The sequence below is a fragment of the Tyto alba genome, unplaced genomic scaffold (assembly GCF_018691265.1).
Source record: "Tyto alba isolate M040663 unplaced genomic scaffold, T.alba_DEE_v4.0 Super-Scaffold_16, whole genome shotgun sequence".
NCBI lineage: Eukaryota > Metazoa > Chordata > Aves > Strigiformes > Tytonidae > Tyto > Tyto alba.
The window spans coordinates 5,065,434-5,088,160 of NW_024881278.1; the positions used below are offsets into that span (position 1 = coordinate 5,065,434).

The 22,727-nt window shown below is 35.5% G+C and overlaps 1 protein-coding gene across 2 annotated transcripts in view; it reads left to right on the plus strand.

Annotated features, from left to right (window-relative positions):
• The window catches only part of USP34 (ubiquitin specific peptidase 34), a 138,832-nt gene that overhangs the window by 101,592 nt on the left and 14,513 nt on the right, over nt 1-22,727 (plus strand). For both annotated transcript variants that reach the window (XM_042789260.1, XM_042789261.1), the window contains exons 45-68: nt 250-396; nt 485-541; nt 642-719; nt 1,449-1,543; nt 2,530-2,702; nt 3,303-3,456; nt 4,911-4,989; nt 6,487-6,540; nt 6,636-6,731; nt 8,357-8,421; nt 8,518-8,593; nt 8,694-8,741; nt 9,482-9,547; nt 11,073-11,153; nt 12,392-12,477; nt 13,682-13,850; nt 13,935-14,009; nt 14,590-14,741; nt 15,160-15,208; nt 15,314-15,418; nt 15,542-15,586; nt 17,039-17,143; nt 19,648-19,795; nt 20,775-21,409. In XM_042789260.1, the coding sequence (XP_042645194.1) occupies nt 250-396; nt 485-541; nt 642-719; nt 1,449-1,543; nt 2,530-2,702; nt 3,303-3,456; nt 4,911-4,989; nt 6,487-6,540; nt 6,636-6,731; nt 8,357-8,421; nt 8,518-8,593; nt 8,694-8,741; nt 9,482-9,547; nt 11,073-11,153; nt 12,392-12,477; nt 13,682-13,850; nt 13,935-14,009; nt 14,590-14,741; nt 15,160-15,208; nt 15,314-15,418; nt 15,542-15,586; nt 17,039-17,143; nt 19,648-19,795; nt 20,775-21,409 (2,838 nt within the window). The remainder of the gene's footprint in view (nt 1-249; nt 397-484; nt 542-641; nt 720-1,448; nt 1,544-2,529; nt 2,703-3,302; nt 3,457-4,910; nt 4,990-6,486; nt 6,541-6,635; nt 6,732-8,356; nt 8,422-8,517; nt 8,594-8,693; nt 8,742-9,481; nt 9,548-11,072; nt 11,154-12,391; nt 12,478-13,681; nt 13,851-13,934; nt 14,010-14,589; nt 14,742-15,159; nt 15,209-15,313; nt 15,419-15,541; nt 15,587-17,038; nt 17,144-19,647; nt 19,796-20,774; nt 21,410-22,727) is intronic.

A 22,727-nucleotide genomic window follows, 5' to 3' on the forward strand; every position in this document is an offset into this window, starting at 1 on the left:
TTCATATTTTATTAATTGTATTTTAATAATATAATAATAATTATAAACAGTTTAAAACTGCTTTAGATTTCATCAGAAGCATTTAAGCATCTAAACAACTTTCTTGCATAATAAACTTATGGAGATATTGTATGTAAAAGTATGTTCTTTTTAAAATAGAAGTTCATATATGTATGTTCAATCTGTCTGTGTAACTCGAAATACAAGGATTTGTGTTGATTTGGTTTGCTTGATATTTTTTACCTGAAGGAAAGTGAATGTAAGGCATACAATCCAAGGCCTTTCTGTAAAACCTATACTATGGATAAGCAGCCACTGAACACAGGAGAGCAGAAAGATATGACAGAATTCTTCACTGACCTAATAACAAAAATAGAAGAAATGTCTCCAGAACTGGTGAGTTACAAAGAGGGAGCGAAAGGGAGCTTGAAAACTTATGGATGTGCTCAAATTTCCTTGACAGAATTTATTAATTCATTCACAGAAAAATACAGTGAAAAGTTTGTTTGGAGGTGTTATCACAAACAATGTTGTTTCTTTGGTAAGTATTCTTTCCCTATCCTTATCTTTTAAAGATTTTTTTTTTTTAACTTCTCAAAGCAGTTATTTTGTTGCTTTTCTCTTTCATTGCTGTGATTTAGGACTGTGAGCATGTAAGTCAGACTGCTGAAGAGTTCTATACAGTAAGATGCCAGGTGGCAGATATGAAGAATATTTATGTAAGTAATGCTAAGCTAAGCTGTGTAGCATAGATCACAATAATAAATAGTGGCAGTCAGGTATAAAAGACTGTACCGTATGCTGTTGAATATGTTGATGCTTTCAGTATCTGCGCTCTAGTTTTGGTGTATTTCTAGGTTGATATTGCTAGGTAATTTGGTTGAATTGTTTCATCTTTTCAATGCAACATGCTATCAACTGATGCCATTTGGAATTGAATAAAGATGGTGTTACAGTCAGGAATCACTACTTCTGTGTTTAAAAAATGCTATGGCCATTTTTTGTACAAGACAATTGTAAATGTCAGAAGATTTTACACAGATGTGTACTATTGCTTATAAAGTGAATTCAAAACTTACACCAGCAAAATTTTATGTTTTCATGTTTTTTTAAACAACTGTTAATCCCCGTGCTTGGAATTTTAATTTAAAATACTTGAATTCTTTGGGACAGCTTGGAACCATTTTTCTGAATTGGCTCCTTAATTTTGTGTATGTGTTAGGAACTAGTTTTCCTGTCAAACTCTTACCTTAGTTCAGGTACATGCTACTGCAAACTTTTTGGTGCCTTTGACCACCTTTACTTTCATAACATATGAAAATGTTAATCAAACTTACTGTAAGATTGAAAAAGATGGGTTTGTAAAGCAGGCCATGCAAGCACAAGATGTAAATATCCAAGATAAACGTAAGCTCCCTTTTTTTTGTTTGTTTGCTTATTATATGTAGGAATCTCTTGATGAAGTAACTATTAAAGATACCTTGGAGGGTGACAACATGTACACATGTTCTCATTGTGGGAAGAAAGTGCGGGCTGAGAAAAGGTATGATTAAGAAGAACTAAAGGTTCCTAATGTTTCTTTTTAGTAAACTACTGAAATTAATACTGGAATAAGAATAATCGTGTAGATGAAACGGGACTGTGGTTTCATACCCAGTAACAAGCTGAATGCCTATGAGGATGTGGTCCCTATGTGCAAATGAGAAGCACATAACTAAGAAATCACATTTCTAAAATGAAGAATATAAGGTACCTTAGCAAAAGATCACCTAGACAGTAAAATGTTCATGACCTTTTTTCAATATAAATAAAAAGAAATTTGTAAAAATTAGTACCTTTTGAGATCTGTTATTTCTCCCATTTTTAAAAGATCAGATTCTTTCAGAGGTTGCTCAGGACTTGTGTTACTCATTATACAGGATAATTGCTTATGTTTAATGCATAACCTTAAATTTCTTAATTAAATTTGTAGTTTTTAAAATGTTTCCATATTTTAAAGTCTACTAATAAAAGAAAGCTAAATAAAAATTTTATATCATCTTTATATTGCAACTAACATTTATTTTTTAGAGATGAACCTCGTAATTCTGTTTGTAGCTGTTAAAATTACACGGGTGAGAGAGTAACCTACTTTTTCAATCCTGTGAAGTTTATGAGATTTAATACAAGATGTTTTGCATTGAAGCTTGTCAGTTACATGATAGTAACTCCTTTTAATGAGGGGATTTGCATTGTTAAATTCATCTATGACTCATTTTACATCATTTTAGAAACTTGTCATTCATGCCATATGAGTAGATTTGACGTTTCTTCCAAGGCACGATGATAGGCTCAACGGAGTTGTCCAACAGGCTAAATCTGACCTTCCTGCTGCCAGTTAGACTGCCCCGCTCTTGGGCATTATGATAGCTGAACTTTATGTGATTTAGCAACAGATTTTCAATTTTATGTTTGAACGAAATGTGCTTAAAATCTTTGTGAAAATACAGTTCAACCTTTTGTAAATCATTATTATTTCTAATCCTTCAGGGCATGTTTTAAGAAACTACCTCGTATCTTAAGCTTCAACACAATGAGATACACATTTAATATGGTAACCATGATGAAGGAGAAAGTCAATACGCATTTTTCATTCCCTTTACGTTTGGATATGACACCTTACACTGAAGATTTCCTCATGGGAAAAAATGACAGAAAAGAAGGTATGCATTATAAAATGAATTCAGCAAGTTTTGTCTTTCATCTGTGTACCACTTTGTATACATAAGCAAACAATTAGCAATTTTTTAAGCAAATAAGATCAAAAATAGTTTTAATCTATTTTTATTGCTGAAGTCACACATTCTATTTAATATGTCAAAACCAGCCATTTTTTTTGTTTGTTTTCATATACTGTTCAACTTGACTTACTCTTAAATTTGTATTTAGGAGTATGAGGTAAGTTACAAATAATCACATATGGTTTGTTGCTGGCCTATTTGATTTTGCAGAGTAATACTTGAACTTCAGCAAATGGCTGACTAACTGCCACCGTAAGAAAGATGTGCTAACTTGGAATAATATAGTTGTTAGTCCTGATCTCTTCAGTAGTTACGTTCTGCAAAAAAAGCTGTAACAGTTTCACAGAGTTGGGATCTATGCTGCTTGCTCTCTGTATGGAGTTTCTGGTTGTCATGGCTGGTGCAGTGCTGAAAAGAAAAAAAACAAAGTGCAACTACAGGAAATGTGTATGTAAGACATTGTAATTTGACGTTCAGGTATTTAGGAAATAACGGATTAAATATTGTATTAAATTATTTCAGGTTTTAAGGAAGATGGTGAATATTTGAAAGAAACAGAAAGCTACGAATATGATCTGATAGGTGTAACAGTTCATACAGGAACAGCAGATGGTGGGCATTACTACAGTTTTATCAGAGATATAGTCAATCCCCATGCTTACAAAAACAACAAATGGTGAGTTATGCAAAACAACATTTTATAATTCCCCATTTTAAAATAACTAAAACTTGCTGGCTTTGTCAAGTGCGGTGGTATAGGAGATATATGCTGTCGGTTCCTCTTAAAAACACAAGATGTTGAAATTTATTAGCATACAGATTTGTGTGCTGTAGCTGTAATATTTGTGCAGTGCCTTGGACACAGGGCTAACAGGAGAATACCATGTTTCCCCACATTACAGCCAATGCTTGTCTCTTCAAAGGACTATCAATGACTATATTTTAATTACTTCAGTACAAATGAACAGTAAGATTTAATAGATTGTTCTTCATAAAATCTGGTTGTTACCTTTGATGAACATACAGCTACCTTTATGATTGTGGAATTCGATCCTTTAAATCTTGTCCATTTTCAGTGAAAAAATAATTTGTTTCTTCACTTTCAACTCATTGCATCCTATGTGGCAGAAATGATGTTACAATACCTAGGTTATCTAAATCTTTTCTTACTGTACTTTTTATATGTGGAATTGTTTTCACATTTGACTTTTAAGTTTATCAGGATGGTAGTTGCTTAGTGGCTTCCTACTGTCCAGCTCCTCCTAGATGGAATTTACATGAATATTTGACATTTATTTTTCTATCCCTTCTTTTCAAAACGTAAAAAAACAGACAGGATCTTCTTACACAGAAGTGGTAGATGAATAAATGCTATGCATTTTTTTTTCTTTTTTTTTTTTTTTTTAACTATGACATCTCACTTTAAATTTGGAAACTTCTGCATACATTGGGCATATCATGGTTGTGAAGAGGAGGAAAAAGTTGGGAGAAGTAGCCTGGGAAATGGATGAGACATGGGCATGGAAAGGAGAAGGGTCTTGCTAGGTGACAGAGGAAAGCAGGAAACATTCTCTGCCTGTCATTTTGGAATGTCGTGTATCAGATTCTCAGCTGAGGCCCTGGAATAGGAGACAAGATTTCCTCTATCCTCTTCTCTAGAATAGCTAGCTTGAGCGTTTTGGAAGCAGTTCCAACTCATGACCCAATCCCTGCTTCAAGGGGAATCCATAACAGTGTACCATCTCCTCTGCCTTCTTCCAGTTTGAGTTCTACTGTAATACGGAATGATTCCCCTCTTTTTAAACTTCATTTCCATTTCACTCCTGTTGAAAAGGAAAAGGCAAACCTTCCTGGCTGCATTAAAACCCTATCTGCACCAGAGTCAGGCTGGAAAAATGAGGAAAATAATGTCTCTGGATACAAAGAAAAACCAAGAACTGTTGAAATGCTGATTTCCTGATCCTATTGAAAGGAAGTCACTTTTGGGATCAGTTTTTAATTTTCTGTGATTCAAACAAGACATTAGAAATTAATAGGAATACTTAAGTCTGAAAAGTAATTTTAAGTGCTGGTTATGCTTTATTTGCAATTAGAGACAAACAGCTGTTTCAAAACCTTACTGTTTTACAGGTATCTTTTCAATGATGCTGAAGTAAAACCATTTGATTCTGCCCAGCTTGCTTCAGAATGTTTCGGTGGCGAAATGACTGTAAGTTCTGACTTTTATTTTTGTCATGTTCAACCATTACAATATCTGTTCTGAAGACTTTTGTGAAAGATTCCATAGTGTTCACCTTAAGCATGCCATCTGTTGTGAATGTATATGAAAGATAGTTGCATTTTATTAAACCTTTGACGTCTCTGCTATGCAGGTGATACTGTACCTTATGTTCATGTAGATAGCTGTTCTTCCACCTTCGATCTCTTCAAAGGCTCCCCCCCTTCCTTTGGGGGATGAAAGGCTTGGCAAAGTGAGAATGCTTGCAAGCTGGTGATGCAAGCTTTCTCGGTTTTCTGCACTTTCTGTAGAACAGAAGTTCAGACAATTAAGAAGAAGGGTCTTAATCTCTCATGTACCAACTACCGTATTACTTAATTTGTGAATACGAATCTGAATATTTATATGTGGTTTTAAGACAGGTGTCAGAAGTATAGCATAGATATTACTAATGGATCAAAATTACTTAGTGAAGTCCCTAAAGAAGACGTATTTCTTCACTATATCTGTGTTCTGTCATCATTTATTTAATTATTAAAAAGTGAGTATGCAACAAATGAAGTATGAATCCTTCACTTGGATGGCTGCTTTGCTCAGACTGTTGACTGAAGGAATAATTACTCCAAGCATATGCCTATTCTGGAAGAACAGGGATTTTTGATCTTTGTCTATGCCTTGTTTGAGTAATTTCCAGATTCGGGTCTGTGAACCTCTTAAGGTCAGATCCTTTTTCATTGGTGACAGAACTGAGCTAAAAACCTGTCAGATCTGTGTACAGCTTATGCTGTTGTTCAGCAGGAAAGTTTGAGCTCTGATGTTAGTAAGTAATTTTCAAGCTAATGGATCTACAGATTTAAATAATTTTGCTTCTTCCTTTTATTGTAAGAAGATCTCTTGAGTTGATGTTTGTTTGCTTTCAGTAGTGTAAGGTTTTTTAATACAGTATCAGCTTTGTCTTTTGGGTCAGCCCACCAGCCTTTGATGTAAATCTTAATGTTTTTTTCACAGTAGTAATAAAAATAACTGTTTAACAAGACTCAGGTTATGCGTGACTTGACCATTTTTTATAATTTTAATCATCATATGAAATACATTATTAATAATTCAGTGACTTACTAAACCAGTCCTCTGAATAAGAAAAATCCTATTGTCCAATGAAGAGAATATGCAGAAACGTAGCAAAAAAAAAAAATATTGTTTGGCAAATGGATAAAATACCTTTAGGTGCCTAAAAAGAAGAGGTGTCAGTGAGATGGATGAGGCAGGAAATTGCATGAGATATAGGTCACAATATAGCATAGCAACTCTGAAAAATCAGAATAGGCCACTGTAGAAGAAAAAAGAAAGACTACTTGGAGCAAGAAATAAATTGTCAGCCGTCTCTCTGTGAATGTTCTGAAATAGTTTCCTTGCACATTTATCTCAAACTGTCAATAACCAGGGCATTAAGAATGCTTGTAATTAATGGTTTTACTTTCTTTTTGACAGACAAAAACTTACGATTCTGTTACTGATAAATTTATGGACTTCTCCTTTGAAAAGGTATTTCTCTTCCAAACACTTGTTATATGATTGTATTTCTACTTTCGTGATTTTTCCCTCAAAGCAAAAATTATACAGATGTTTTTTTCTTAAAGACACACAGTGCTTACATGCTGTTTTATAAGCGGATGGAACCAGAGGAGGAAAATGGCAAAGACTACAAATTTGATGTTTCATCAGAATTGCTGGAGGTACAAGTTGATTTGTTTTAACACCAATTTTAAAATACTATGGGAAATCCTAAAACAATTGGGAATCTGAATAAATACGGGAAAACAAATATTATTTAAATCGGTAAGATGACAACCCTTCCCTTTAGCGGTCTTCCTTAGGAGAACGTTGCATGATAGGAAGTAAATTAAGATTTCCCCTGTACGTAAATTTTAGACATTTTCTCATTCTGTCGTGTGTTTTTTAATTCAGATATCGTAATCTTTCTACTTCATACTTGTAAAAACTGGTAGAGCACTCTTTGTTTGGTTTATCTGAGTGCTTTATCAACGTTTTCTGAACAGTTGCAATATTACAGGAAGTATTTTCATTAACCACCATCCTTTTCATCCTTCAGTTCCTCAGCAACTTACTGCTTTGAGGGTGAACAGAATAGGAGAACAGTTTCAGCTGTTTGTTTTGACATTTGCTAGGGGGTCATGAAATTCAAAGTTAAAGCACTGTAAGATAGGGACTATTTGGGCTTATGATGGGGAGCATCAGTCAGAGAGGGATCCCTTCCTCCCCATAGTCATAGAGTAGCCCAGGCATTAGTAAAAGGGGTAGGCAAACTAAAACCCAGTACCAGTTACATCTCCCCGTTCCCCTCAGTGATGGGGGCTGCTCTTAGGATACCTGGCAATTTATGTAAAGATACTATTTAAGCCCCATACGGTCTGGGGAACTGGAAAAAAGTAGCACACAGGAGCAGAATATTTCACTAGGGATCTCACTGTGATGAATATATCCCAAGTATGGGATTTGTAAGACATTTTTCTCCCGTTTTATCACCGGAAAATCCAGTTTCCCTGCTCCCTCTGACCAGTAGTATTGCTTTATCATCTGTTATATGTTAGGTTCTTAACTTCAAAAGACTCTTCAACCCTAACCAGCAAATCACATTGTGCTTTACATCCTTCTCAGTCTTAAAAATAATAATAGATTTTTATCAGAGATAAACTTTTAAACTATTTTTATGTGAAAAATGTTACAAACAGATTTGGTCAAAAACATAATTTTGGGGAGAGGAACAGGGGCACCTGGTATGATATCCTTTTACAATTAACGATAAAGAGTCAAATCTAACTCTTTCAGAATTTATCCTGAGTTCACAGAGCTCATCAGGCTTTGGGTCAGAACGTCAACCTTTAGACATACCTAGCTAGGTTGCTGGAAAGTCTAACTGATGTCAAGTAGTGAAACTATGCATTTAGAGAGTTTTTTATTTTTTTAAATTATTACACTATTGCAGACATCAAACTATGGTCTTGAACTGTGGTGGTTCTTTAACATGTTGGACCAGTTCTCAAAATTTCAGCCTAAAAATGTGAATAATTAAGTTATAAAAATGAGATCACAGAAAGAGGAGAAGGTTCTGATCTCTGTTCTGCAGTCATATGGCACACAAAATTATTATTCACTATAGTGTGAATAAAAGAACTTTGAGCCAATCCTTTAAAATAAAGAAAAAGTTTCCAGAAATAATTTTGCGTAAGAAAAAATTTTGTTTTCTTAGCCATGGCAAGCGTTTAAATATTCTTAAAATCATGCTTATGTAGTGAAATAAACTGCTTTCTTGTATCTGATGTTAGCATTTTTTCTTCAGTGGATATGGCATGATAACATGCAGTTTCTTCAAGACAAGAACATTTTTGAACATACATATTTTGGGTAAGTTTTTCTTAAAAAATGTAATATTAATACTTCTTTTCTTCTTGCAGATTTTCATTATTTATTTTAATTAACAAATAAAATTACTGACTCTAGGTTTATGTGGCAGTTGTGTAGTAGCATCCCAAGCACACTACCAGATCCAAAAGCGGTTTCCCTGATGACAGCTAAGGTAAGCATTTCAAGAGTATTTTATGCTTATTTTAAATTTTAGCTTGTTTACATTTTAATTCAGGCATTCTGTAATTAATGGTGCAATTTTTTTCTTCCAGTTAAGCACTTCCTTTGTACTAGAGACATTTATTCATTCAAAGGAAAAGGTATTCTATTTACTTGTAAATTCTCATTAAGTAACTGCATGAATATGTGAGAAGTATGTCTGTATTTTTTTATTTTAAAACTGTGATTTAGAGATGTATTAAGTACCATAGATGATAAAAGGTAATGTTTCAAGAGTGCTATTTAACACATTTATATTAAACACTGCACAATGGGGGAAAAAAAAAAAAAAAACAACACAGGTCTGGTGTTAGCCTACTTTGCCTCAGCAATGCATCAGGAACAAGAGATCTTGGGTTCTTTTCATCTGAAAATTCCTGGATCATTTGGATCTTGACAAGCACTTGTTAAAGCCTGAGGTAGAGGGGAGTGTTTACTACTGAGCAGCAGTTGTGCTCATGAATTTTTAAGTTACAAATACCTGCAAGAATAACAAGGAATTTCTATTCTATCTGAAACATCTTTATTCTCAGTCAGATTTCATTTCTTTCTCATCTCTGGTGGCATAATGCTACTAATTCTAGATTGTCTGGGATTAGTAAGAATATGTCATAATATGTAATTGGACAATTAGTCCAAATGTGTAGGTACTACTTGCATTAGTTTCAGTGTATGTACTGTTACTTTTGTGTAGGTGCACCATATTACTAGTTTATAAAGCGTTTAGTGTTTGTAACTCTATGAAGATTCAGTGTTCTAACTGATCATTTAGAAATGTTTAAAGATTAAGTTGCAATGTATTATTTTAAGTTACAGGTTTTTTCTGTATTTCTTTTTACAGCCTACAATGCTTCAGTGGATTGAACTGTTAACAAAACAGTTTAATAACAGTCAGGCAGCTTGTGAAGTAAGTGACTTAGGATCTCAGCAAAGTACAAACCAACTTTCTATATATTGTTTAACTTTCCTGGAGGTTCGTATCCCTGGAATATTTTGGACTATGAACTACTGTATTTGGCATATTTGTGCACTGTGAGATGAAATTCATCCTCTCTGAATGCTGCAGTTTCTGGGGAATGACTTGACTTTTTTTTTCAGAAGCCTGTGGTGAGACCAAAGGCCAATATAATTTTGTCACTAGAATAGAAGACATACAATGTCACCTCTTCATTTGTTAATTACATAGGGATTTGTGTAATTAAGAAGTGTTTAAATGAAATCACACAAGAGAAGGGGAAAGACAGGCTAATGTTTAAGGACTAGAGTGGCAGGGAATGGAGTTGAATCCAAGGGAAGGGGGCAGTGAGATAAAAGGTTGCGATGCAGTGAAGCATCTTAGAAGGGGAATAACAACAGCTAATGGTAGACTCTGCTAAAAACAAAGTCATGTAGTGCCTTGCTTGTGAAGCTGAGGATCTCGTATGCAATGCGTAGAAAGACTGAAAACTCCTAGGAGAAGGTAAAATTGGAGGAAAGGGGATGTTTCTATGTAAAATATTTTAGGATGCTGCATGAAGGGAGTCTGGGACAAAGTGGAAAGGGAGTGAGAAGCCATAGGGAAAGAATTCACTGTGGTGTTGGTGAAAACAATTTTGAGATACTGAAGCAAAGTTTGTGATAGACTTGCTGTGATAGTTTGAATGTACAAGAATCCCAATATGCATTGTATCCTGCATTAGACCTTGCTCAGTGCAAATGAATTTAATTCACTGCTCTTTTATAAATTCATTCTAGGTTGTTAAATTGTTATGTAACATTCAGTATTTGGATGATACAGTTTCGTTAGCATGGTGTAGTCCTAAAATGCTTAAAATGAGTGAAGACATTTAATACAGTAAAAAATACTTGAGTACAGTGAAAATAAAAAGAACAACAACTTGGATTCTTTAATTTAAACTGTCTTTCCTTGTGAATAAAAGAAAATTGGTGGTCAGAGTACTCAGCTGTATTATTTGCTGAGTCTGACTTTGACTGAATCATTCTCTGTTGTTGTTATACATTGTCTCTGGAGGTAGTAAGGCTGTTCCACATTTTGAAACGCCAAAGGGATCTAATTCGGGAACTATCTTCTTGTTTAAGCCTATCCCTATTCTGTGAGATTCTTCAGCTTGTGCTTCGTTGTAAGCATCGTTTTTTGTTCTGTTGACATCACTTTTCAGGATGAGCATGTCCTTCCAGAGAATTGAATAATGGCATGCAGAACCCAGGGATAAGAAGATACTGGATATAAATTTATATTGATGTTTACTGCTGTTGATCTCTATTCCTTTCTTGTCATGAACAGAAGACATTTAGATTTCCCTTGAATTAATACTTGCTTATTCCTTAATAATAGTAACATCAATTTCTCTTCAGACTTTAATATCATGCAAAAAGAAGATTGGACTAGAACAAGTTTGGAACAAAACTAACAAAGTATGTATCTTCTGCAGTGGTTTTTGGATCGTATGGCTGATGATGATTGGTGGCCAATGCAGATTCTAATAAAGTGTCCCAATCAGATTGTGAGACAGGTAAGAAAAAAATGTTCCTTTTTAAGTCAAGTTGACTACTTGACCCATGAACAGAAATGGACGATTATTATGACACGTACAATAGTTGTGAATATTTTTATTAATACCTGTAATTATCTTACTCTTTTATATTCTTGCGTATGGTTTAGAGAAAAATATTTGGCCATGGGATCATTATTGTTGTTTGAAGCAAAGTCAGTATTACTACAGTGCCATAGCTGTACAGTTGGGATCACAAAATGTCACAATGGATACAAATTAAGGTTTCTACAACTCCCACATAATCTCTACAAATTTAAACACTTTACATTAGAAATGGGTTTTCTTCTGGATTGGTTCAACAGTAATGCATCAAGACACACATTCAGAAAATACAAAATAACATGTGCATTCAGTGCTCCTAACAGAAAGCTTCACTTCTAAACTTTGGCCTTTGTGTTTGGTAGATAGATTTAATTTTGTAACATCATGCCACAAAGTTTTGTTAATAGGCTTTTCTGGAAATTTTAAAAATTGAATAAACCCTACATCAGTAGCATTTGGATATTCAAAGATACAAATACTATTAATAGTTTCACTTATAAGTATACTTTCTTAGAAAATCATTTAGATAAAAACTTTAGCAATTACTTTATCTCACCTGAACCCTTCAAGTTGGTTTAACTTATCTGATTATTAAAGTAATATTCCTATATAAAATCATACATAGTTTCTGTATGCGACCCATAGTTAAAGGAATATATTTCATGGGAGAACTCTGTGCAAGATCTTAGGTGAAGCTCTAATCCTTGATGAATGTTTCATAAATTAAAAATTATTGGAAGGAATTTCCTTAAAATTTTCACATAAATTCTTATAACCAGGGGCAAAATAAAAAAAATTTCCAAAAATATATAAACATTTCAGAAAACAGAGATTGAGGAAAAAATAATCTTTATGAATAGCAGTCTGAAGTCGCATTACAGTAGTGTACAGTGCACACCGACATTAAAAGCTCAGTTTAGGATTCCTCCATCAGATCTGTTTATAAAACCAGGTTTGACTATTCTGTTAAAATGTGATGTGTCAGTACACTAAGAAATGGAATGTGGGCATCTCAGTCTCAGCTTTAACTTTGAATCACGTAGAGCTAGAAGTACTGCTTGCAGACTTGGAGATTATTCTTTTCTTAGAAAATGCGTATTGACATATATGTAAAAGAATGAACATGTGGAGTTCACTTACTTATGCATTTGCAGATGTTCCAGCGTTTGTGTATTCATGTGATACAGAGACTGAGGCCAGTGCATGCACACCTTTATCTCCAGCCAGGAATGGAAGACTGGTAAAATAACAACACCTGAAAACTTCTATTTACTAACATGCATTACAGCAACCACTTTTGTTTAATGAATTATTCAGAATGCTCTTGTAAACCTAAAATAGTACTGTTTTAAGTGTTCTTTATTATTCTACCCAAAACTCTCTGATTTAAAAATATTATTGTGGTTGAAAAAGACAGCATCTAAAGGTACACTGTTTGAAACATTTGTTCCCTTAGACTACATTTTCAGCATAAGTCTGTCTTTTCACTACCAGTAATACACTGCGAGTGTAAATCTTACTCCTTATACATGAGAGTCCGATTGTAAACTGGATCCAGAGGCATATAGGTGCAAATTTTAATTTGTGCATCCAGTAAAAGAGGTTGAAGATGAGTCTAGTCCTGTGTCATATGGCTAAATCACAGGTTTTGTCAAAAAGTAGGAAAAAACCTATTGGATTCTATTTTATTCTGTTAATTATCAAGAAAACTGTCAATTTGTCTCCCAATTATGAAATACTTATTGGTTTTGTTACATAATGAGAAGAAGAAGGAAGTGTTTTTTCTTTAATCTCTCGTGTTAAGCTAGTGATCCTGGTAATAACTTTTTTCCCAAGCAAAAATGGCACAGTTTGTAATAACTATATTGCCATAACAAAATTGAGGACATGAAAGTACAGTTTCCATGACAAAAAATAGAATTTCATTTTCTCTGGAAGCCATATTGTAAAAGACACTGTCCCTTGTTCTGTTCAGTGATAAGATCCAACTTTCAGTAGAGGAATAAGTTGGAAATTGAATGTTTTCTGTCTTGTCAGGATCCTGTGTATGTGCTTAGGAGACTGTCTCCCCTTATGTGTGATTAGCTCTAACAGCATTCTTTCTTGGAACTCAGGAAATTTGAATGCAAATCAAGGAGATGGTTTTAAGTAGCAGATCCCCATATACTATTTTTTTAGGAATTCTTTTTCTGACTAGGCTCTTGATTCAAAGTACTAATTTTATTAACCTTACAGCATTTTGAGTGACAGGTGCTACCTTTATGTTAAGCCACGTTGTTATCTAGGCGATGCTTGGCATAAGAGAAAGTGTTAGAGATCTGAGTGCGATAGTAGGACAGAGTAGAAAACTGAAGGTTCATCTGAATATTTTTTTTTTGACTGGTTCAAGATGATTTTATGCTCCATGTATTGTGTGAAATATCTAAATTGGATTTGGTTTTCAGTTCGGATGACATGGATGGTCCTGTGGAAGACATCGGCAGTCGCTCTTGTGTAACACGCTTTGTGAAGACACTCTTGTCAATTATGGAGCATGGTGTTAAGCCTCACAGTAAACATCTCACGGAATATTTTGCCTTTCTTTACGAATTTGCCAAAATGGGAGAAGAGGAAGTAAGTATAGCCTTGTAGTTTCGGGATTTAGGTATGTGTCTGCATGTGTGGATTTTCAAGTAATTCAATATCTACGTATTTCAGAGCCAGTTCTTGCTTTCACTGCAAGCCATATCTACGATGGTCCATTTCTACATGGGAACTAAAGGACCTGAAAATGTAAGTTCTAATATCTTGTACAATGAGAACTGATCTTTCATATTTTACGTATCTGATCATTAGTGCTATGTCTCTTGAACCATCTTTCAGTTGTTAAATTAAAATTGATTCACTCATAAAATTTTTTTCCAATGTGTAAGCGAATATAGTATTTTTAAAAGATGCTGAATTGGCTATGCTATAAACCAGAGTTTTCTATTTAGTATAGAAACAGATATTAAGTAGAAGCAACTAAAGTTGTCCTCATCAGGCTATTAATAGTAACAACTGATTTCTTCCTCCTATTGTACAACTTAAGCTTTCAAATCTACTTGCTTTTTTTATTAAAAAGACAACCATATCAGGGTGTGTAGTGACTTCCACCGGCCTGGCTTTGATATTTGTAAATACAATTTAGCTTATGCAAAATGAATGCTTCCAGATCAAAATCAAGTGATTAGATATTTACCCTGTTAGTCATGCAAGTTCATTATGTTGTTTTGAATAAGAGAGGACAGAATGTGTACAAAACCATGTACAGGCTCTTTGAAATTAAGGCTCCAAATGTCCACATTGAAGTTACCTTTTTTTTTTCCTTCAGCCACAGGTTGAAGTACTTTCTGAAGAAGAAGGAGAGGAAGAGGAGGAAGAGGAAGATATACTTTCCTTGGCAGAAGAAAAGTACAGGCCTGCTGCACTTGAAAAGATGATTGCCCTGATTGCTCTTCTAGTTGAACAGTCTCGCTCAGAAAGGCAAGAGCTTCTGAAAAAACGAAGTAAATTCTAATCTAAACTAGTTCAGAAAGGAATTAGAGATTTTATGGGTTTTGGGGGCTTTTCTGTGGGCTTGTTTAACAGCGTAAAGGAGCTTGTATAGGGGCCCATTATAGATTTTTAACCATTTCAAAGATAAATGTTTTGTCGTTGTTGACCAAATAAAAAGACTTGGGCTAAATCCTTGGACACATTCTGTTGGCCACATTTGGATTTCTTTTTTGATTTGGTCTAAGTACAGAATATATATTATTTTTTCTGTTTTATGTGAATACCTTTATTTTCTCTAGTATATTGTGATACTGAAGTATCTAAACTAACACTCAGTCCTGTATTTCTCCTTAACCTTACTTAGTAATCTCTGAAGTTAAATAATAAAGGTTTTTTTGTGTTTCAGGCATTTGACTTTGTCACAAAACGACATGGCAGCATTAACAGGAGGAAAGGTAATTCATTCAAATATGACTGTATAAGCCTCCAAACGAATGCACGTATGTATGTGTACATACGTAATTGTTGACAATCTACTAATACCTTATTATTTGTTGCAGGGTTTTCCTTTTTTGTTTCAACATATCCGTGATGGTATCAACATCAGGCAAACTTGCAATCTCATATTCAGTTTGTGTCGGTACAATAATCGACTCGCAGAACATGTAAGTATCAGAAACTACAGCAATTTGTTGCAAATCTTATCTAATAAGTGTAATGGGGTGTTTTTTATTATTTTAACTGAATAAGCACAAGTCTAAGTGAGTTTTGTTTGTTTTGTTTTTAAGATTGTGTCCATGCTTTTCACATCTATAGCAAAGTTGACTCCTGAGGTATGTAAACATACTACCTGTATATTAAATAATTTGTATTAATATTTTTCTGTTTTAAATTACTTCAGTAATCCTTTGCTAATCAAAAATCTTGCATGGAGGATGATCCATGGAAGTTTTTGTGACGTTAAATGAAGTCTAACTGCACTGTATATTAAGTTTTCTAAAGCAGAAATCTGGTATGCAGTTCAAGATGAAAGTTTTATTCAAAGCCAAATAACACGTTTTAGATTCTCCACCTATATGAATTTTAAAAAAAAATTGATAACAATAAAACATGTATGCTAGAATAAGTGGAGATACATAATTATTGTCTGGTTGTTCAAGTTTTGGGGCACTATTTTGCAGTTCTGTGCATGCAAACACACTTCTCGGTCAGAATAAATTCCTGCCCTGGTAATAACAAAAATACTGAGAGTTCCAAATGGATTCCACAGGAAAAATATATACAAAGTGGAGAAGTGTACACTCACACAAGGATGTTCTTGTATAGTGCTGTCAGAAAAGAAAAAATAATCAGGAAAAATTGAGGGCATGTCTAGCAGAGGAGGCATGATCATGGTTGGAAAAGAAGCACATGCTAAATCATTCTCATGACAGCTTTGCTTTGTGTGATAGAATGGGCACTATCAGATGACAGTCTACTTCTCTCCTGTCACGCTAACATTTGCTACATTTTTATGCTTTTTTTGCTTTGCACATATACACATGCACCAGAGAGATTTTTGGTGAGGTGCAAAATATATAATAATAGTAGTAACAACCGTTGAAGCATTATTAAAAGCTGGGTGAGTCTTAGCAAACTTAAAAAAAAAAAAAAAATTCGTATTAGGTCCAACATGTTAGAGTAGAAGTGTTGGTGATTTTAGAGGGAAACAGTATGCCAGTCATCACAAGATCATAGAATAATAGTGATCAGTGTAAACCCTCACAATGTGATGCTTTTGGATAAGCTTTTCGGGATCCATGTTACATGTTATGCAAATCCATAAAAGGAACAGCTTCTCTGAGACAATGAAATCTTCTGTATATGTAAAACAAGATAAATTGATGAATTCTTCAAGACTGTACAGCTTGATTTTTCTTTTTTCCCTGCTTTGTTCAGAATAATGTCTGACTGTGTCAGACTACTGTTGTTTCCTTGTAACTCTATAGTTCTACTAGGCTGATCCTGTCCAGTACCATCACATTGCCTTGCACTAGCTCTAAGAAGTGGCTCAATTCTCCTGTATCCATATGTGGATACAATAGAATTAAAATATGTATATATACATGTGGATTATTTACAGATTAAATAATAAGATATTAAAAGTAATATAAATGTACATGTCAGAAGTTCATAGGAATATCTTTTTATGCAAATAGTTTATTTAGGTTTTCTAGAAGTCTCTAAAAGATTAGTGGATTAAATGAAATAGATCAAAATGGATATTTTTATTTTATGCATTACAGGCAGCCAATCCTTTTTTCAAATTGCTGACCATGCTGATGGAATTTGCTGGCGGACCTCCAGGAATGCCACCCTTCGCTTCTTATATTCTGCAGAGGATATGGGAGGTACAACACATAAAAGAAAACAGAAGCCATAAGTTGTCTTTCTCTTGTTCATTCTTTTATGTCTGTGAAAGGGGTTTACATTTAATTGTCATTCTTGCTGCATCAATTCATGATTTATGTTTTTCAATGAACATTTCTCTTCCAGATAAACTGCAACAGCTAATGGACATTTAAAAGCTCTGTTCTAACTTCTAATGTTATTTGAACAGCTTTCTGGCTACCTGGTATTTCAGTGTAACTTTAAATTTTAGTTTAATGAGAAATTTAGTTTAAAGATTCATAACAAGGGTCTAGAAGGATTCTGGTAGGCAAATTCCACTTATTTTTCTCAGTTACCCTTTTTCAAGGACTGTAAAATGTTTCAAGGCCCATCGTTTGTTACAGGTTTTGTCCATTATATACTCATTCTTTGAATATTCGTTTGCCATGTTTTGTTCTCTGTAAAATACTCATTAACATTTTTAACCCTTAAAATAGTGCTAAATTTAATCTAGTGGGTAATTGCTGTGGTGCAGGACCATTCTTACTTGCATTTCTAAAGTGAGAAAGAGACTTTTTAACCAAGTTTACATTCCTTGATCTGAGCAACAGATGAGGAATTAAAGTTTTTACCTCAACTAACTGTTCTTTTTGTTCCCAGTACAATTTACTGTTTTTATGACTAAGAACAGCATGTCCAGCCTGAAGGCTGCTGAGCACAAGCTGTTGAACATTCATTCCCTTTAATACTCCTTGACAAGTGGGGCTGGGGTTTGTAAAAGATTATTACTGTGCAAAATCGAGAGCTCTGGTAAAACGCAAACCTGTCCTACGCACTGAAGCACTGTAGGATAGAAAGGGATTGCTGTTCCAAAGTATTTCACTCCTGGCTAGAAGCAGTTACAGGATAGGAACCACTAGGTAATCTGGGAAAGCTTACACCGAGTGTTTGCCAGGTGTCTGATCTGAAGATGAATTAGCTGTGACTGCTGTACCTCTAGTAAAGAGAGTTCAGGCAGAGGATCTCAAGGTCAGGAATTACATCTGGCTGCTTTCTGTCTGCAGGGAAGCGGTAGGTTATGAATCAATCTCAGACATAAAGAAAACTTTTCCACGAGAGTTTTTGTCATTAAACTTCCTATGACAATACACAAGCTGTGGCATGAAGTAAGTATCTGTGCTTCATGCCTCGGTCAGCCACAAACTTTAGATATGTAATTTGTTAAGCAATGCTCTTTATTTCCCTCCTTAATCTTACGACACCAGCTGGAGGTTGGTGTGTGGAGGAAGCAAGTCAGTGACAGGTTTCTGTTGGAAAGCCAAGATTTTAGCAGTAGAAGTCATCAGTTCAGTATCTGGTGTTGCCAGCATTATTATCCTTACCTTGTTGACACAAGAGATATAAATTGTATAGGCAGGGATAAGAGTCCCAGTAGTTAATGTATAGACAGATTTAAGGTATAAACCTACTTTTGCAGCCACTCCAGTTTCTAGAAGTCATTAAAAAGTGATTGAGCTATGAAGTCAGTGAACAATGATAGTCTCTTTCTTGGAGATAGTCTCCAGCTATTATGAAGGAAACTTGGCAGATCGATTTGTCATTTCAAAAATAAAAAAAAGGGGGGGGGGGGGGGCAGATTGTTCTTAATGTGTTTCTTTTTAAATTGAGATGAAAATTTTATGAGCAGAGTTTTGGCCTTGTCAGCTGCTCATATTCTTCAGGTGGATTAGAGTAGTTGGGAACAGCTTCAGCAATCCAGTTACTGTCTGTGGTTTCTTAGAGTTAGTTCCTTTTTCCTTGTTTGGGTACATGGGCCTCAAGGTAAAAAGAAAACAGTTTTTAAAAACTAGCAGATGAACGAACTACGTTTATTGGCCTAATAATATGTCAACAAATTGTCAACTACACAGAGCCAGAAAAGCACAGGGAACTACGATTTCTCCTTATTGTCGATAAGGCTTTGATAACTGTATGACAGCACTCCACAGGCTTTTCATTGCCTTTGAAAAGCATTAGAGGACTTTATTCCTTGAAATTGCATATTCATAAAAACCATAATAGTTACCCTCAGCATGAAACTGTATGAACATATTAGCATACCATTTATGTTCTTTTGATATAACTTATATAAAAATACTGATTCAGTGTGAAGTTTTTTTGTTAGCTATTTAAAAAAAAATAATTGTTTGTTTATAAAGACAAGATTGTTGAGTTTTCTAAGTGCTAAACATTTCAACTCTTAAATATCTTAAAATATGAAAGGATATGTAGAGTAACTTCCTGGACTTAAATTGAACTTTCAAAAGCTCTGAACAAAAATCAGAAGCACAAACCAGTGAAATTCTGTAACGGTTGTCTTTGTCTACCAGAGCACCTCAGTCTTGTAGGTGCTTTGATAACCCTAAGTGATTTTTGAAAAAATATTTTTAAAGTCTTAGTAGTTATTATTAGAGTGTTTTTCATACAGTCAGTACATAGTATCAAGGTTAATGTATTCTTTTTGATTTTTCCACTCTTCTTTCAGGTCATTGAATACAACCCATCTCAGTGCCTGGATTGGCTGGCTGTGCAAACACCTCGAAATAAACTAGCTCACAGCTGGGTGCTGCAAAATATGGAGAACTGGGTTGAACGTTTTCTCCTGGCACACAACTATCCTAGAGTGAGAACTTGTAAGTTAATTTAAATTGACGAAAATTGTTCTTCTGTTATAGCAAGTTACTACACATGGGGTGTTCCCATCACAAAGGAAATATGTGCTTTTGCGCTTGTCTTTTCTTCCTTTGACAATTGTTTTAGAATTGCTTTGTTTTAAAATATTAGTATAACTGTGGTGCCTCATCAAAACATGCTACCTGGTTTTGATGAAAATTATGTTTTGATTTTGTAATTTGAACGCTACATTAGTAGGTTCTTTATCCCATGTGGTTAATCTACAAGATTCAAGAAAACCCAAAGAAGAAAAAGAGCTAATCCAAGAGGTTTTCCGTAGTGCCTATCGCATAGTTGTACTGTAGGAAGGAGTAGTACATGTTCTTCTTCCACCCCTCACGGAGTAGTCTTCAGTTGAGTCCTTTGAACTTGTGGATCAGGGAGAAGCCTTTGCTTTTCCCCAGCCCCAGGGTGTCTGGGCTTTCTAGTTCATTCTGCCAGGACTCACACTGTCAGACTGTCAGATGACATTTTCAGCCTTTCCTGTGTCTAAATTTTTTTATAAGGGAGGTTCCACAGTAAGAGGCCACACTGAACTTCAATACATGTTCTGTGGTTGAGGGAGATGTGGAAACTGGAGGTGTACAGCGTTGCAACGGCCTCCAGTTGTAAACATCTTTGAAGAGGTAATGGCATCTTGATCAAGCAGTAGACAGGCATAGAAAACAGCTGGCTTTGTATTTCTGTGATGGGATGCATTGTGTTAGAACAGTTAGAACCAAGCAGCAGACAGGAATATATGATTAAGAGGCCTGAAAGCAAATCTCAACACCACTTTTAACACGCCTTGTGCTAGTCTCTAGTGTGAATATACAGATTCTGTAAAATGCTTCGAAATCTGTAAATGTACATTGCACAGTGTAATTCAGCTTCTGTGTAAATGGCTGTTAAGCATGTATGTCATTTTCAGAGGTGTAACAAATCTGTTTTTATTTGAAGCTGCAGCCTATCTCTTGGTGTCGCTTATTCCAAGCAATTCCTTCCGTCAGATGTTCCGATCGACCCGCTCTTTGCACATCCCTACCCGCGATCTGCCTCTCAGTCCAGATACTACGGTAGTTCTTCATCAAGTCTACAATGTGCTGCTTGGCCTTCTCTCAAGAGCTAAGCTCTATGTTGATGCTGCTGTTCACGGCACTACAAAACTTGTGCCCTACTTCAGTTTCATGACGTACTGTTTGATCTCAAAAACTGAAAAACTCATGTTTTCTACTTACTTCATGGACTTGTGGAACCTTTTCCAACCTAAACTTTCTGAGCCGGCTATCGCCACCAACCACAACAAACAGGCTTTGCTGTCTTTTTGGTATAATGTGTGTGTCGACTGTCCAGAGAACGTACGCCTTATTGTACAGAACCCCGTGGTGACGAAGAACATTGCCTTCAATTACATCCTCGCAGACCACGACGATCAGGATGTGGTGCTCTTCAACCGCGGGATGCTGCCTGCCTACTATGGCATCCTGCGCCTCTGCTGTGAGCAGTCCCCTGCCTTCACCAGGCAGTTGGCTTCTCACCAGAATATCCAGTGGGCCTTTAAGAATCTCACGCCACATGCCAGTCAGTACCCAGGAGTAAGTAGATTCATACCAAACAGTACTTGTTTCTTTGTTAGCATTTCCCCTCTTACTGCATGTCTCCTTAATGAAAGGGATGAAAGGACTTACTTAACTACCAGACGGTGAAAGTATTCTATTTTGATTTCCTGGTGTAAGTAATTAATAACGTAGTTAGAGCCAATTGCTGTCCTTGGCGGGGGGGGGGGGCGGGGAATGTTTGGGATTTTCTTCTTTGCTGTGTAGCAGTTGGAGAGCAGATGTTTTGTCTGGAAGCAGACACTGGTGCTTCCACTACGCTTCAATGTTCTGTACACTAGTCATAAGAGACAAGGAGTAGCCTTTGATGGTGGTCTCAAGAGAGCGTGTTGCATTCTAGCACGCTACCTTGGAGGAATTCCCAGTGAGTTTCTTCTTTGCTTTCAGTTTCTGGCATAGGGCCCAGATGTAGGCTGTTGGATCCAGGCGGAGGATGGCCTGGTGTTCTCCTGGGGAGCGCTCGTGTGCCTTTTGCGCAGCATTGGTACGCTGGGAGTTGCCCTGGCTCCACAACATCGTGACACTTGCAGGGCAGAGTAGATACTAGTTAAAATAGCTCATGTGTAACAGTGAAAAACAGGCGTACAAAGTTTTTAAGAGGCAAAATACACATTTTGGTATGATTACCCGGTGAGTATTGCTTTGAGGTCCTTTACAGGTGTACGAGGAGAGAAAGAAAACAAATATTTTCTTCACTATGTAGAGGAGGAGGATGCGTGGAATCTTCTATGTTGAACTTCTGTCTAGTTCAGTTCACAGAGTACATTTATATTCTGCCAGTCCTGAGAGTATTCCTGCTGCTTTCATTGATTTCATTTCATCTCCCTTCAGAAGTCTCAACCTGTCTTGCAAGGGACTTTAGTTACTCTGCTGTGTTCAGTGTTTCCCCCGCATATGGCACTTCAGCGAGCTTTAACATAAGCAGCTTTCTAAATTCTGTTACTTAGAATATAATATCAGCAAATACACGTACCAGTGCACCGTGTAGATGACCCCCTCCATTCCTAAGCTGGGAAGTTTGATCGTATGGATCAGGATTTCAGATTCTTTTTTTATATATGTATATATATATATATATGTGTATGTGGCAACAAGCTGCGCTGGTAGGAAGCATCAAAACATCCATTTAAGGTTTAGAAGGGTTATCTCAAATATCTGTGTCCTTATCCACACAGTAAATAGTAAAGGCTGAAAGCAAAATACATTCAGGATAGATAAGAAACATCCACCATGTCTATGTCAATATTTTAGCTTTAAGAACGGTTTAGTTTTAATTATTTAAGGTTAAAATGTTGTC